The 17,020-nt window shown below is 42.2% G+C and overlaps 1 protein-coding gene across 1 annotated transcript; it reads right to left on the bottom strand.

The window, feature by feature from the left end:
• Positions 1 to 5,421: 5,421 nt before the first annotated feature.
• On the bottom strand, positions 5,422 to 16,801 carry lsm6 (LSM6 homolog, U6 small nuclear RNA and mRNA degradation associated). The gene is made up of 5 exons (XM_078210203.1): positions 16,768 to 16,801; positions 16,583 to 16,668; positions 9,085 to 9,201; positions 8,081 to 8,194; positions 5,422 to 5,797 (listed from the first exon to the last, which is right to left on the bottom strand). Exons 3-5 carry the CDS (start codon positions 9,176 to 9,178, stop codon positions 5,763 to 5,765), a joined length of 243 nt encoding a protein of 80 aa, XP_078066329.1. The 5' UTR covers positions 9,179 to 9,201; positions 16,583 to 16,668; positions 16,768 to 16,801; the 3' UTR covers positions 5,422 to 5,762.
• Positions 16,802 to 17,020: the final 219 nt, after the last annotated feature.

Below are 17,020 nucleotides of genomic sequence, written 5' to 3'. Positions count from 1 at the left end.
ACTTAGATATGTACATCTTTATTAGAAAATGAATGTTTCATTATCGGTATTCCTTGAACAATTTTACCAACATTTCAATGTGCTGTACACAGAAGACATAATCAGACAAATGGCAAAGTTTAATTACAAAAAGGCAACTGTCAGCATCAAAATGGACCTCCATCTTTTTCTTGTTTGGTGCAATTTTTCATTTTGTAAATTTTTCATTTTGATAACAACTTAAGAACAGGTGAAGATCGTTTACCCCCTCAGACCTACTCTGCCATTCAGTTAGATCTTGGCTGATTTGTATATTAACTCCAACTATTTTCCTTGGTTCCATGACCCTTAATCCATGTAAGGAACAAATTTTGAGAAGGTATAATGCGGTGGGTAGCCCTACCACTGAGTCAGTAGCTCTGGGTTCAAAGGACCCAGATTATCTTCATAATTTAATCCTTTAGCCCTGGGATCATTCTGGAGAATATGTAACCCCGCCCCCACCCTGAGACCAATATATCCTTCTTGAAGTGCAGTGCCCAGAACTGAACACAGTATTCCACATTGAGTCTAACCAGCACTCTGTACAGTTGTTACACAAGTTCCAGTCTTTTGTCATTCCATTCCCCGTGAGATGAAGACAAATATTCAATTAGCCTGATCATTTTTTTTGCCTGACCATTGGTATGGCTCTCCACTGTCCAGCCGGCATCTCCACTTCAAAGGACTTGACAGCCAAGAAAGGTGCATTCATAACGTGGCCAAATAGGCTGAGAACCCACTTGTAAATCTTGCCAATGTACACCACTGGCAGATAGAAAGAACAAGGGAGATTCCTTCCTAGCCACATGATGGAAAGAAATCGGAGCCTTTAACATCACTATCCATAGCTCCAGTCCACAACATGCCTTGTATAGTTGCAGCAAGACCTCCCTGCTTTTATATTCTATCCCCCTCGTGATAAAGGCCAACATTCCATTCGCCTTCTTGATCACCTGCTGCACCTGCAGACTGAGTTTTTGCGATTCGTGCATAAGGACCCCCAGGTCCCTCTGCAGGCTAACCTCCTCGCTCTCAGTCCCCTCATCACGATTCCCGATATAAATGACATGGATGAAAGGACTGAAGATATGGTTGTAAAATTTGCAGATGACAGGGTGGCACAGTAGCAGTGGTTAGCACAGTGTGCTGTCGGGTTTCTAAGAACTAAGATATGCATATAAAGGTGTGCTTGGTGGTGGTGGAGGAAGTTGGCTGCACTGCTGGAGTGATCGGATAACATGGGGTTCAATCCCCATTCTGGCTGGGATAGATTCAGGATCTGCCTCCTTAGTCTACACGTGTCAGAGGTCATGGTGATGTGGGTCGGACCTGCCTTTGGGCAGAGACTAAAAAAGTACAAATCTACCAGCATCAGTTTTGACATTTTCAAATCGCCTGCATAATTTTTTTGGAGGGGGGGGGGGGGGGGGGTGTTGTGTGAAGAGGTGTTTCTTGACATCACCACTAAGCAGCCTGGCTTTAAGTTTAAGCCTAGATTCCCTTCTTTTAGACTTCCCCACCAGTGGAAGTCGTTTCTCTCTCCCTCCCATATCAAATCCTTCAATCATCTGAATCATCTCAAAAAAGATAATCTCTTAATCTTCTATATTCTGGTCTATGCATCCTATTTTCATAATTTAATCCTTTAGCCCTGGGATCATTCTGGAGAATATGTAACCCCGCCCCCACCCTGAGACCAATATATCCTTCTTGAAGTGCAGTGCCCAGAACTGAACACAGTATTCCACATTGAGTCTAACCAGCACTCTGTACAGTTGTTACACAAGTTCCAGTCTTTTGTCATTCCATTCCCCGTGAGATGAAGACAAATATTCAATTAGCCTGATCATTTTTTTTGCCTGACCATTGGTATGGCTCCTGCTCTATCCAAGACTACAATAAACTATGAAGGGTTGTGAACGTAGCCCAGTCCATCATACAAACTAACCACCCATCAATTGACTCAGTCTACATTTCCCGCTGCCTCGGAAAAGCAGCCAGCATAATCAGGGAGCCTACACACCCTGGGTATACTCTCTTCCACCTTCTTCTGTCTGGAAAAACATACAAAAATCTGAGGACACGTACCAACAGACTTTTGAATGGATCTATCATATATTAAGTTGAACTTTCTCTACACTCTAGCTATGACTGTAACACTATATTCTGCACCCTCTCCTTTCCTTCTCCCCTATGTACTCTATGAATGGTATGCTTTGTCTGTATAGTACTTATTGATTTCTGTACTTGGACCCATAAATCCACATTCATCCAGTTCCTAGTTTCTCAGCATTCAGAAAATCCTCTGCACTCTCGGTCTCAGATCCAAAGCGAATTGAGCTCACGTGTTTTCACATTGAACTCCATCTTACCAGTTTTGCCCACTCATTTAATTTATCAATGCCTGTTTACAACTTTCTGCTCTCACCTCAATTATTTACTGTGCCACCTAAGTAGTATTGTCAGTAAACTAGATATATGGTTCTTGATTCCTTTTTCTAAATTATTTACATAGTAAATAGCTGAGGCTCTGGAATAAATTCCTGCAGGATACCACCAGTCATATCAGAACAAGCAGACTTCCAATTGTAAGTCATTGGAGCTTTTTAATTCCAATTTCCATTTCACTTATCACCCGACTGACAGCTACAAAAAAGGACACCAATGAGGTAATAAGCATAAGGGTTTAGGGGGCAGAAGAGGGCTGAGGTAGGAATGATGGCAAACAAGGTTAGAGTGGAAGTAGGCAACCTTTGTAATGGAAACGGGGTACAAGCTTAGCCTAGGATCAGACTGGATGATGAGGTTGTGAACACTGCAGTTCAGCTTGAAGCAGTGGCCAGGGAGTGGGATGGAGATAGTAGTGACGGTGCAAAATACTAACCAAGCTTTTGCTGGCAAAGATTCACAACTGAATCCAAACAGCCAAATGACACAAAGACAATGGAGGGATTGAGAAAGCTAGAACTAGGTGCGATTGGTATACATATTGAAACAGAACCCCAAGTTGCAGACAGCATTGCCAATTGATCATGTGTGCATGTGCAAATGGTCAAGGATGGAGCCTCCGAAGGTGACGGTGCAAAGTGAAGAGGTAGATACAACAGATACTCTGGTTACCAGAGTGGGATCAAACATGGGTAGTCCCACCAAGCTGGACAGAGAGAGATTTTGGATGAAGGTGATATGTTTGACCAGGTCACTGGTTGCAGAGAAGTTAACAAATGATATTACCTCATGATGACAGTCATACATATTGTCATTCGTAACATTAATTGGGACCATTTAGGTGCTGGGAGATGGGCTGGAAATCTGATAAGAGGGATTGAAATATAAAGTAAAGTGAGGGAAGAATTGAGCAAGGATCCGGGTGGGAACAATTCTTTCAAGCACTTAAGAAAGAGCAGGAAAATTGGGGATGGAGGAAACAGCTGGAAACAGAAATCAAAGCTAGGAGTTTTGAAGAGGAATGTTGAAAGCTGTTTTGAAACTGAGAGACATGGGAACTATTTACAATGTTAGCTAGCATGGAAACTAGGAAGTGAAGCTAAAGCTTATTTATTAGTGTCACAAGTAGGCTTACATTAACACTGCAGTGAAGTGACTGTGAAAATCCTTTAGTCGCCACACTCCGGCGTTGTTCGGGTACAGAGGGAAAATTTAGCATGGCCCAATGCAGCTAACCAGCACGTCTTTCGGACTATGGGAGGAAACCAGAGCACCCGGAGGAAACCTACATAGACACGGGGAGGACATCCAGACTCAGCACAGTGACCCAAGCCGGTAATCGAATCTGGGTCCCTGGCGCTGTGAGACAGCAGTGCTAACCACTGTGCCACCAAAGCTGGGTGATCAGTGAGAATGGGGTAAAGATAGCTGCAAATAGGTCCGATGAATGAAATGAATTTGGAGATTTGAGGAAAAATGGGGGAAATGTCCCGAGACATACTAGACTGATGGATCTGGAGGCTGGTCAGCAATAGGATGAAGGAGACGGGGGAGGTTTAAACTGGTAAAAGGGAAGAAGCGAAAACAGTCAAGAATCCTGAATGGACTGTCTCTACCTCAATGACAAAGAAATCCATGATCAATTGAAACAGGAATACATTACCATTTTGGGGACCTCAGTGCCACATTAACTTGCAGGAGTTTTTTTTTTAACCAGCACTTCTAAAGAATCCAAACAAAAAACAAGCTACTTGGAGGTTTTACGTCCCTGAAAATCAGGAAGATGCAGCCAAAATCTCAATTTATTTATTTTATTCAAATTCGTGGGACATGGGAGTCACTTGGTGGCCAACATTTATTGCCCATCCCTAGTTGCCCTCGAGAAGGTGGTGAGCTGCCTTCCTGAATCGCTGCACTCCATGTTTAGTGGATTGACCCACAATGCCGTTAGGGAGGGAATTCCAGGATTTTGACCCAGCGACTGTGAAGGAATGGAGATATATTTCCAAGTCAGGATGGTGAGTGGCTAAGAGGGAACTTACAGGTGGTGGTGCTCCCATGTATCTACTGACCTTGTCCTTCTAGATGGAAGTGGTCTTGGGTTTGGAAGGTGCTGGCTAAGGATCTTTGGTGAATTGCTGCAGTGCATTTTGTAGATTCTACACACTGCTGTTACTGAGCGCAGTGGTGGAAGGATTGAATGTTTGTATCGGGCTGCTTTGTCCTATGTGGTGTCAAGCTTCTAGAGTGTTGTTGGAGCTGCACCCATCCAGGCAAGTGGGCAGTAGTCCAACACATTCCTTGTGCCTTGTAGATAATGGGTAGGCTTTGGGGAGTCAGGAGGTGAGTTACTCACCACAGTATTCCTAGCCACTCACCTGCTCTTATAGCCACAATATTTATATTGGGCGGCACGGTGGCACAATGGGTAGCACTGCTGCCTCACAGCGCCAGGGACCCTGGGTCACTGTCTATGTGGATTTCCTCCGGCTTCCTCCCACGGTCCAAAGATGTGCAGGTTAGATTGAGTGTCAAGAGGATTAGAAGGGTAAATGTGTGGGGTTATGGGAATAGTGCCTGGGTGGGATTGTGGTTGGTACAAACTCGATGGGCTGAATGTCCTCCTTCTGTATTGTAGGGATCCTGTCTAGTCAAATTTCAAGATGCTGATGCAGCAGTGGAAATACAGGTGAATGTTGAGAGATGATGACCTAGTGGTATTATCGCTGGACTATTAATCTATTCTGTTACAAAATTCTGTGTAATACAACCCCACTATTAACAAATAGCCAAGGGGGAAGATTGCTGTTAAAGAAAAATCTTAAATCATGAATAGATACAGCATTTACGATTTTGCTATAAATTGCAAACAGACACACCACACCACCACCCTTTCTTGAAAAAGTTATTTGTAATATATTTCTACTGTAGTGATATTGAACTTAAACAAAGTGAGACATGAGAAAGTTCTTTATTGGCAATGTTTTAGCCTCTCTATAAAGAGGTATTTAGCTTTAAATGTACAAAGCACCTCAAAACAGGCCCATGCTTGCTTTGATGAAGTTTTGTGTTTCGTACATACATCATAGCCATTATCCACTTCTGAAATAAAGCAAAACAACACAAATTCATCCAGAAAATGTAAATCAGTAGTACATATTCATGAAAAACTATACGTACTGTAGAGAATCAAAACTGGAAAGAACTATGAAACTACCATGTCTTTTCCTTAAAAAGAATAAAAATGTTGTCTTTTTACATAAAAAAACAAAACTCTTGGTGCAAAACATCATCTAAAGTCTTCTCTTCTGTGTGCTTATATACAACACTGAAAGGAAAAAGAAAAAACTGTAAAGATTCTGTAGTTTAAGATAAACATACTAAACGACATTAATGTATATTAATTAATACAAAGAGGACAATACTGTGGTTAACACAAGGGTTAGATGGAACAAAATAATTTCTTAAACTGAAGCAAATGTTCCAGCCATGTCACAGTCATACACCTTTCTTCTAAACTGTCAATGTAAAGGCAATACTCTTACAAGCCTACTGCATTCATTACACCATTGTAAAAGTTAAATACTTTGTTGCTGACTAAGCTGATTGGTATGTTGGAGATGAGGAAGAGCAGTGAAGACATGAGGCAAGACTAGTTTCGCTCATTTTCCTGAAGGAGGATTATAAACAAGCATTACTTGGAAAGGGTTAGATAGGTGAGTTAAACTGCCAGAACAGTATCCCATTTATCAGACTGTACATCAGGTGGACAGTATGCTTGATAAAGTAAAAGACTGATGTGAACATAATTGGTGGTTATGAATATCTTGAATACTTTAAATACTTTGATTTAAACTTGCAAATGGAAAGCACAATTGGGCGAAAACTTCGAAACAAATGCACAAAAGGGTGGCACAGTTGCACAGTGGCTAACATGGCCAGGGACCCAGGTTCAATTCTGGTCTTGGGTGACTGTGTGGAGTTTGCACATTCTCCTCGTGTCTGTGTGGGTTTCTTCTGGGTGCTCCATTTTCCTCCCAGTCTAACGGTCTGCAGGGTAGGTGGATCGGCCATGCTAAATTGCCCCTTAGTATCCAAGATGTGTAGGTAGATGGATTAAACATGATTAAAGGTGTTGAATTAGGGGGATGGGGAGCTGGGCAAGACACATTGCCAGAGAGTCAGTACTGACTTGATGGGCTGAATGGCTTCCTTCTGCACTGAAGGGATTCTATATAAATACTGAAGGGTGTAGCTAGAGGATGCTGAAACCCCTGCTTATTAAGGGGCTTTTAAAGCAAAGTACACTAGTCTAAAATAGGTGTGCCTCCTACATATATTATACAAAAGTATTGCCTTAACCACATATATAACCAATAGCAATGAATTAACAAGTATTGTAACTTTGAAATGTAGTTTTAAAGGTGTTTGTGAACTTTGGCCAAAAGCAACTGCCCCATAGCATATTAGGAAAAAGCAGAACCAGACAGGCCATATCCAGATGGAACAATGAAGCATAGAACTTAATCAGTGAAAGGCATTGGAAGACCTTGCAGCTGTGAGGTACTAGATACTGGAATGAATAGAACAATTCAACTGCTAACCAAAATGAATTGGAGCATTCCGCTCCTTACTCTTGGCCTGATAAGTTATAGCTAGTTAGACAGGATGATTCCCTGACTCCCTTTTAGTTCTCATCGTGTGCAGGTAGCAGGAGCGAACCTTGAACCTGTCAGACATGTGCAAGCGGATTGCTAAGCAATGAAAGAAAGACTTTTGGGTCCAATTAGCCAATGAATTCCTAATTATGCCAGGAGGTAGAATGCTATTGGTCAAGGTAAATAATGTGTATTAATGTAATTGGATCATCCAGTTTGTATGACAGATTGGGCGGGAAATACAAATTTTCAAAAATAGTATATCAGATGTGTTCATGTGATGTAATTTTAGGGAGAAGTTGGAATCCATCTGGCATCTCTCTCCCAATGCGTATTGGTCAAATAAAGAATCTTTTACTGCACACTGTCTCTCGCAAGTTTTGTATTAGCTGAATTCGGCTCAATGCAGGACCCCCAGAGGGAAGCCCCCAGAAAATTCCCCTAACAAAGGAGATGTGGCTCAGTGACACAAGCAGACATAAGCCTTTAGGACAGATCTCTGAAAATGTCATCCTCACAGAAAAAGGGAAAGAAAAATAAAAGCTTCCCAAATGACCCAATTGATAGCAAACTTCATAATGCGACTCGGTAAAATATCCAGGAATTAGATCAGATAAAGTGGTGTGTGAGTGAGTGAGTGTGCCTATACACAGCAAAGCTCACAAACACTGCCATGGTCACTCTTACCAAGATCGCAGCAGCAACACATTTAAAAGCAAGCATCTTATTTTCTTCCAGAAAGAAGCAGAACAATACAGATACAAAATAGTCAGAGAGACGGCACAAGAGAGACGTGCACGCAGACCCCGCATTCATGACAGAGAGTGGAAGACAAGTAGAATGACAGTCACAGGGATAGCATTTTTTCAAAAACCTTGTCCACAATTAGCACCATATAGTGTTAACATAAAAGAGAGAATTGCCATATTTTATTAGGAAAGAAGTTCATTTACCATTGTTGCCTCGAATAAATGCATCTCCATACTTGTTCTTAAGTTGGCCATTTACATATTCTTCTGTTTGTTCCAATGCTATATTCATATACCCATCCAGACAAGCCAAAACACCTGGTAAAATGGGACAACTGCAGTTGTACGTTATTAAACCCCACTACCAGACTGCTCAATATAATCGGTTACAGTACTGAGTTGAGATGATAACAGTTACTGTACATTAGAACTAAATGTGGATTTTATGGTACAATAAATTCTTGCCACAATCTATAAACCTTGAGTAACAACACACCCCTTATATTACACTATTACAATCCTTACTCCCTAAAATCGATGGTTAAAATTGAACTCATCCCCATTTTAAAATGGAAGATTACTCATTTCACGTGACACTTGGGCTGAGGGGGAATGAACCCTTCATTTGTTAACATCCTACTGTGGTGAACCATTGTTGGTTCCCACCAGGTAGTGCTGAGCCTTGGTCTGGCCAGTACTAAGAGTCTGTAGATATGTTACTGTTGGGGTTAGGGTTGGGCTGTTCTACCTGTTAATATAGTCCTATGGTACACCCCAGTTGGCTCCGCCTCCTGGGAGAGGTATAAAGGTCACTGCTCTGCCTGGTGACCCTTTAGTCTGGGATCGTATACTGTATATAGTAGCTCTGTTATTGTTGGCAATAAAAGCCTTTATTTCCCCGAGTGCATCCAGCCTCTCTTGTGTTATATCGCGCATCACCTACCAAAGTGGCAAGTTCCTCATCTCCACTGAGGAAGGTGAGCAGGAAAAGAGGAAAGATGAAAACAAAACACATCAGCCACACCCATCTTGTATCTACCAGTTCGACAAGCCTCCAGTTAGTTGATTATAGGTCAGTAACAGATATTAAAATGCTTTACCCTTGTAGGCAAAGAAAGCTATTTATAGCATATAAATTAGATTAAGCTTATTTATTCTCTTAAAAGATGGGTCCATTATAATTGGTCTTTTTAATCCAACTCTATTACCTCGGTAATCCACACCAGAGTTCAGTTTCACCACCACTGGTCTCCCTATGATTTGTTTTAGAAAATCGCTGGGTGTTTGCTTTCGCAGGCTCATTTTGTCTCCTTCAGCCTACGTACCTACACAAGAGAAGAAGCATTTCCTCAATATTAGAACAAGCATAAATAATCTGACTTTTCAAAGAATCCACAAAGGTTTTGCACATTTGCCAAGTTGTGTCCATCTGTTACAGAGGAGAGACAGAACGTGGAAGACAAGCAGAGAGACAGTGACGTATAAAACATGGGTCAGAATTTTACATTTGGGAGTCGGGTGAGATTGACCCCACCAAATGTAAAATTGTGTCAAATGACATCCAGCGTGCTTCCAAAATTCAGTGCGCACTCGTGCAATATTTCGGTCCACAATCAAGCGGCAATTTAGCCCATTAAGGGGCCAGCAGAAGGAAGTTTAATATGACCTGTCTGCTTTTACTATTGTCATAGAAATCATAGAAATCATAGAAACCCTACAGTGCAGAAGGAGGCCATTCGGCCCATCGAGTCTGCACCGACCACAATCCCACCCAGGCCCTACCCCCACATATTTTACCCGCTAATCCCTCTAACCTACACATCCCAGGACTCTAAGGGGCAATTTTTTAACCTGGCCAATCAACCTAACCCACACATCTTTGGACTGTGGGAGGAAACCGGAGCACCCGGAGGAAACCCACGCAGACACGAGGAGAATGTGCAAACTCCACACAGACAGTGACCCGAGCCGGGAATCGAACCCGGGACCCTGGAGCTGTGAAGCAGCAGTGCTAACCACTGTGCTACCGTGCCGCCCAGATGGATCAACTGGCCAACAGACCTTTAGGTTTCAGCTGCACCCTCGATCCAGGACAGGATGAAATGTCAGGGCTGAAATAAAATAACGGTGTCTGGAGACTGAGGTTTGAGTTTATATGTGCTGCCTAGGCATTGCTTAATGTTTTTCCATTGTAATTTTTTAATATATAAACAGGTCTGCAGCTCTCTGAGATAGCTCCACAATGGCTGTCCCCCTGAGAGAGCACATTAAAAGCACCAGCCCACACCCTCCCTTCTTGCTGTGCTCCCAGTAGTGCTCAGCCTTTCTCAGCACCCATTTCACTCTGCTCATTAATTGGCCAGCCAGTGTGAAATCGCAGTCCGCGGCCGATCAAAGCCAGAACCACGTTTTCCAGGCGCAAAAATAGGTGAAAAATCCAGACCATGGTATGGACCATGTGTCAGGTATGGGCTGAAAACTCTGTCAAATATTTCAATTTGAGTTCAATAATCTAATGTAATGCAAACACTTCAGAATACTTTGAGGAATTAATTTAATTTGTTACTTTTAAGTGTCAAACTTAGCCTCAATGGTGCATTCTCACCATAATGGGTTTAGCCTCCACCTGAGTCCTGAGCATATTAACTAGGCCACTTTACTGCAGTACTAAAAGGATGCTGCACTGTCAGAGGTGCCTTTTTTTAGTTGAGGTGTAATCATCCTATCCATCTTATGTAAAATATCTACTGGTGCTACTGTCCAACATTTACCCTCAACCACTACTAAAATAGATGATCAGTTTATTTATTTCATTGATGCTCATGGGACCTTGTTATGCACCAACTGATGCAATGTTTACCTACATTACAACATTCCAGAAGGTTCAGATAGACTTATTTGGTCATGAAATGCTTTGGGGACATCCGGAGGATGTGAAATGTGCAAGTTAATTTTTGCTTTCTTTTTGTTATTGTAAGAAAGTTAGATTATACAAAAAGACCTGTAGAAATTGTATGAGATACGCCTGAACTCAAGTAAGAGGTCCTCCATGACACAATCCAAGGATTGTTTTACATTTGAATTTCCATTTGAACAATGGGGAGCTTTCTGGGCAATAACACTGCTTCAAAGTAATTATGTCAAGTTTTACCACAGTCTCATTCTTTAATCCATGTGCTGCTACAAAATAGTGCAGTGAAGCTTTAGCAATCTGTCTTTCTACCATAAACTAAAAATTCTGTTATATGAACAAGCAACCTATATGCTGATGTTGTAATTATAACTTTTTTTACATTACACTACCATCACACCCACATTTTACTTTCTCTGTTATCATCATTCTGCAGTTATGCCTATAGCAAGTCTTTGGCAGAGTGATAAAGGATCTTGCCTCAGAAGATCAGGACGTAGAATCAGTACTGGATGGAGATCAGGCATAATAAGGATAGAAAATACTAGCGTGAATAGTTTACAAGTCCCCCAACAGCTGTTATACCACTGGACAGAGTATTAAAGTAAGAAATAAATAAGAGTAATGTGTAACAAAGGTAATACAATAATCAAGGAGGACTTCATATAGACTGGACAAATCAAATTGACAAAGGCAGGCTCGAAGATGAGCTCATGGAATCCATTCAAGACAGTTTCTTAGAACAATACATTGCAAAATCAACCAGGGATAATGTTATTTTAATTCTTGTACTGTGTAATGAGACAGGGTGAATTAGTAATTTCATAGTAAAGAATCATATGGGGCAGAGTGATCATAACATGTAAAGTTTCACACCATATTTCATAGTGACATCTTTAAGTCCAAAACAAGAGTCTTAAACTTAATGAGGGCTGAACGGGGAAAAGATTAAAAAGATATGAGGTAGATAAGCAATGGTAAATGTATAAAGAAATAATCCAAAATTCACAATGAAAATACATTGTAGTGAGAAACAAAAACTTCACACAGGAAATGTGATCCATCTATGGTTAATTAAAGAAGTCAAGGATAATATTAGATTAATGTTACAATGTTACAAAGAATAAGAATAAGCTTCTACAAGTCCGTAAAAAGGAAGAGAGTAGCTAAAGAAAACACTGGTGCCTTAAAAGCTGCAGCAGGAGAAATTATAAAGAACAAGAAAATGGCAGAAATGTTAAACAAATATTCTGTTTCTAGAATCTTAAGAGTTTCGCAGCACAGAAAGATGCCCTTTGCCCCATGTGTCTGTGCTGGCAAATCAAACACTTATCTATTCTAATCCCATTTTCCAGCACTTGGCCCATAGCCTTGTATGCTAGGTCATTTCAAGTGCTTATCTAAATAGAATGGAGCCCCGTTATAACACGATGGTTGGGGTCCATAAAAGCAGGGTTGCGAGAAAAGCGGGGTCGCGCTAAATTTGCCAATTATTAGCGGGAAAAAAAGGGTCCAATGACACCATCGTGTTATATGCGAATTCGCACTAAATCGTGGCACGTTAAATCAGGGCTCCACTGCACTTCTTAAATGTTGTGAGGGTTCCTGACTCTAACACCCTTCCTGGCAGTGAGTTCCAGATTCCCACCACCCTCTGGGTAAAAAAGCTTTTCCTCAAACCTCCTGCCGCTTAACTTAAATCTACAACCCCTGGTTAGACCCCTCTGCTAAAGGGAAAAGCTCCTTCCTATTCACGCTATTTGTGCCTCTCATAATTTTATACACCTCAATCAGGTCCCTCCTCAGGCGTTCTGCTCCAGGGAAAGCAAACCCAGCCTATCCTGTCTCTCTCAATAGCTGAAACGCTCCAGCCCAGGCAACATCCTGGCAAAATTTCCTTCGCACCTTCTCTAGTGCAATCACTTCCTTCCTTTCTATAATGTGGTGACCAGAACTGCACACAGTCCAGCTGTTTTCCAGCCAGTGTTTCATACAGCTCCATCATAACCTCCTTGCTCTTATATTCAATGCCTCAGTTAATGAAGGCAAGTATCCCATATGCTTTCTTAACCACTTTATCTACTTGTCCTGCCGTCTTCAGAGATCTATGGACAAGGACACCAAGATCCCTCTGATCATTTGTACTTCTTCGGGTCTGATTATTCTTTACTCATCCCTTTGCCTTGTTAGTCCTCCCACAATGGGCGGAACGGTGGCATAGTGGTTAGTACTGCTGCCTCACAGCGCCAAGGACCTGGGTTCAATTCCGGCCTTGGGTGGCTGTCTGTGTGGAGTTTGCACATTCTCCCCATGTCTGCGTGGGTTTCATCCAGGTGCTCTGGTTTCCTCTCACGATAAGAAGTTTAACAACACCAGGTTAAAGTCCAACAGGTTTATTTGGTAGCAAAATAAACCTGTTGGACTTTAACCTGGTGTTGTTAAACTTCTAACTGTGTTTACCCCAGTCCAACGCCGGCATCTCCACATCATTCCTCCCACGATCCAAAGATGTGCAGGTTAGGTTGATTGGCCATGCTAAATTGCCCCTTAGTGTCCCTAGATGTGTCGGTTAGAGCGATTAGCAGGGTAAATACCTGGGGTTACGGGGATAGGGTCTGCATGGGATTGTTGTCGATGCAGGCTCGATGGCCAAATGGTCTCCTTCTGCACTGTAGGGATTCTATGGCTTCAGGGTTAAATTCCACTTGCCACTGTTCTGCTCATCTAACCAGTCCGTCTATATCATCCTGTAAAAAAAGGCTTTCTTCCTGTCTATTTACCATACCACCAATTTGTGTGTCATCTGCGAACTTACTTATCATACTTCCTACATGCATGTCCAGATCATTAATGTACACTACAAACAACAAGGGATCCAGCACCAGTCCCTGCGGAACACCACTGGACACAGGCTTCCAGTCACAAAAATAACATTTGACCATCACCCTCTGCCTCCTACCATTAAGTCAATTTTGGATCCAATTTGCCAAATTGTCCTGGATCCCATTGGCTCTTACCTTCTTTAACAGCCTACCACGTGGGACCTTGTCAAAAGCCTTACTGAAGTCCACGTAGACTACATCAACTGCACTACCCTCGTCTAAACACCTAGTCACCTCCTTGAAAAACTCAAATTTGTTTCTGGACTTCAAAAAATATACCAAAAATAATGGGGAACCAAAGACAAATGAGATAAGGAACTTAAAGCAAGTATTAGTGATGAAAAAGTATTGCAGAAATTAAAATCTGACAAAACCCTGAGGCTAATGGCCTACACCTAGAGTTCTAAGATAGGTGGCTGCAGAGATAGTGGATGCATTGGCTGAGATTCCATAATTCCCTTGATTCTCAAACAGTCCCAGCAGATTGGAAGGTAGAAACTGTATCAACGCTAATTGCTGTTCAGGAGAGAAAGTCTATGAGAACTACTGGCCAGTTAGCTTGGCATTAGTCATTAGAAAAACTCTGGAATCCATTATTAAAGGTGTTAATAAGACTCTTAGAAAAGCAACATGACTAGGCAGAGTTAACATGCCTTTATGAAGGAAAATGTTTGAAAAATGTAAGTTTTTTTTTGTCTGTGCAACCAGTAGGATAGGTAAACAGAAGCCAATCGATGTAGTATATATGGATTTCCAAAAGGCATTCAACAAGGTGCCACATAAAAAGTTATTACACGAGATAAGGGCTCATGGAGGTCGGGATAGTACATTAACATGGATGGATAATTAGTTTTCTGACAGAAACAGGAGGGGGATAAGTGGAGAATTTTCAAATTTGTAGCCTGTGACTAGAATTAAAGAATCAAATGCTGGACCTCAGCTATTTAGTTTATATTAATGACCTAGATGAAACAGCCAAAAGTAATGTGTCCAACCGTGCTAATGATACAAAGCTAGATGGGATCGTACACTGTGAGGATCCAGAAGAGACTGCAAAGAGATAGGGACAGGTGAATTGAGTGGTGGCAATAAGGAGCATTATGTGAAGAAATGGGTGTTATTTACTTTGATAGGAAGAATAGAAAATCAGAGATTTTTTTTAAAATGGTGAGAAACTTTTAAATGTTGATATTCAGAGAGATTTGGATGCACTTATACAAGAAGCATGCAGGTACAGCAAGCAATTAGGAAGGGAAATCGCATGTTGGTCTTTATTGCAAGGAGGTACAAGAATAGAAGTCTTGCCACAATCATCTTTGGTGAGACCTCCCTAAGAATACTGTGCACAGTTCAGGTCTCCTTTTTTAAGGATGGATACACTTGCCTTGGAGACAGTGCAGCAAAGATTCACTTGATTGATCCCTGGAATGAGGGCTGGAGAGATTGCAGAGAATGGGCCTACACTCTCTGGAGTTTAGAAGAATGAGTGATTTCCTTAAAGCATAGAACATTCTGAGACTTTGATAGGGTAGACATTGAGAAGATGGTTTTCCCTACCCTGAGAGTCTAGAACTAAAGGGTATGGTCTCGGGGTAAGGGCTCAATCTTTTAAGACCTAGTTGAGGAAGAATTGTTTCATTTATAGAATTGTGAACCTTTGGAATTCTCTACTCAGTGGGCTGTGAATGTATTGAGTATATTCAAGGTGAAGATAGATAAAAGCTTCAATTTTAGGGGAATGAAGAGGATCAGGTAGGTAAGTGGAGTGGAGGTCAAAGATCAACCGTGTTTTTTTAAATTCATTCAAGAGATGTAGCCTTTGCTGACTAGGCCAATTACCATCGAGGTGGTGGTGGTGAACTTCCTTCTCGAACTGCTGCAGTCCACGTGGTGTTAGAGAAGGTGTTCCAGGATTTTGACCCAGCAAAAGTGGAGGAACTGTGATATATTTTCAAGTCAGAATGATGAGTGACTTGTAGGGGAATTCCCAGATGGTGGTGTTCCCAGGTACCTGCTGCCCTTATCCTTCTAGATGGTAACAGTTGTGGATTTGGAAGGGGCTGTCTAAGGAGCCTTGGTGTAAGGGATTATGGCCTCATACTGTTCTCAAATCCAAGAGAAAAATAATAAAATTGAAAAGCTTATTCTCCCGGACAACAGAAGACTACTCCAACATACAGTATTCCTACAGCTAAAGATTGCAGAAGAGTTCTGGACTCAATACTATAACAGGTTATAGATGCACTGGTGAAAGTGCAAAATGATTCACAAAGAGGTCACCAGAAATGAGAAGATATACTTATCAGGAAAGTTTGAATAGGCTTCTCTAGAAAAGACAAAGCAGAAGGGTAACATAATAGAAGTATTTAAAATTATGAAAGGACTTAATAGGATAGATTTAGAAAAAATATTTCCACTGTGGAGAAAACCAAAACCAGGAGCCATGAAAACAGTTAAAATAAGATAGTCACTAATAAATCCAATAAGGATTTCAGGAAAATCCTCTTTATTTAAAGAGTGGTTAGAATGTGGAACATCACTGTCACAGCAGGCAGTTGAGGCAAATAACCCAGGTGTAGTTAAAGGGCAGCTGAATAACACGAGGGGAAAAAGGAATACGAGACAGATCAGGAGATGAAGAGGATTGGAAGGAGGCTCATGTGGCGCGTTAACACCGATAGAGACTAGCTGGGTGAATGGACTGTTTCTGTGCTGCACGCCCAATGTACGAAATACTCAACAGTGCCTGCATCGATTCTTTGTAGAAAAGGTGAACGTGTGCAGAAAGTCTGAGTTTTCACCAGGCCGCAGTAACAACTCGGATATTAACTTTCCACAGACACTACAGAAAGATCCCAGCTAGTCTGAGCAGGCCTCAGCTACCGGCCGCTCACTATCCCCTCTCACACTTACTGCTCGATTGGAACGTGGCCCGGACGACTCCAAATCCTCTCCTTCCAAATGGATTGATGTAAGCCGGACCCTAACTCCACCCGGACCTTTCCGGCCGAACTCTCTCCCTCCACCCGGACCTTTCCGGCCGAGCCCTCTCCCTCCACCCGGACCTTTCCGGCCGAACTCTCTCCTTCCACCCGGACCTTTCCAGCCGAGCCCTCTCCCTCCACCCGGACCTTTCCAGCCGAGCCCTCTCCCTCCACCCGGACCTTTCCAGCCGAGCCCTCTCCCTCCACCCGGACCTTTCCAGCCGAGCCCTCTCCCTCCACCCGGACCTTTCCGGCCGAACTCTCTCCCTCCACCCGGACCTTTCCAGCCGAGCTCTCTCCCTCCACCCGGACCTTTCCGGCAAGGCTCTCTCTATGTCCCTCCCTCCCAATGACGCCTTAAGAGCCG

The sequence above is a fragment of the Mustelus asterias genome, chromosome 1 (genome assembly GCF_964213995.1).
Source record: "Mustelus asterias chromosome 1, sMusAst1.hap1.1, whole genome shotgun sequence".
In the NCBI taxonomy this organism is placed as follows: Eukaryota; Metazoa; Chordata; class Chondrichthyes; order Carcharhiniformes; family Triakidae; genus Mustelus; species Mustelus asterias.
Note: the sequence above shows the minus strand (reverse complement) of the source record. Positions and strands in the feature narration are given on the sequence as shown.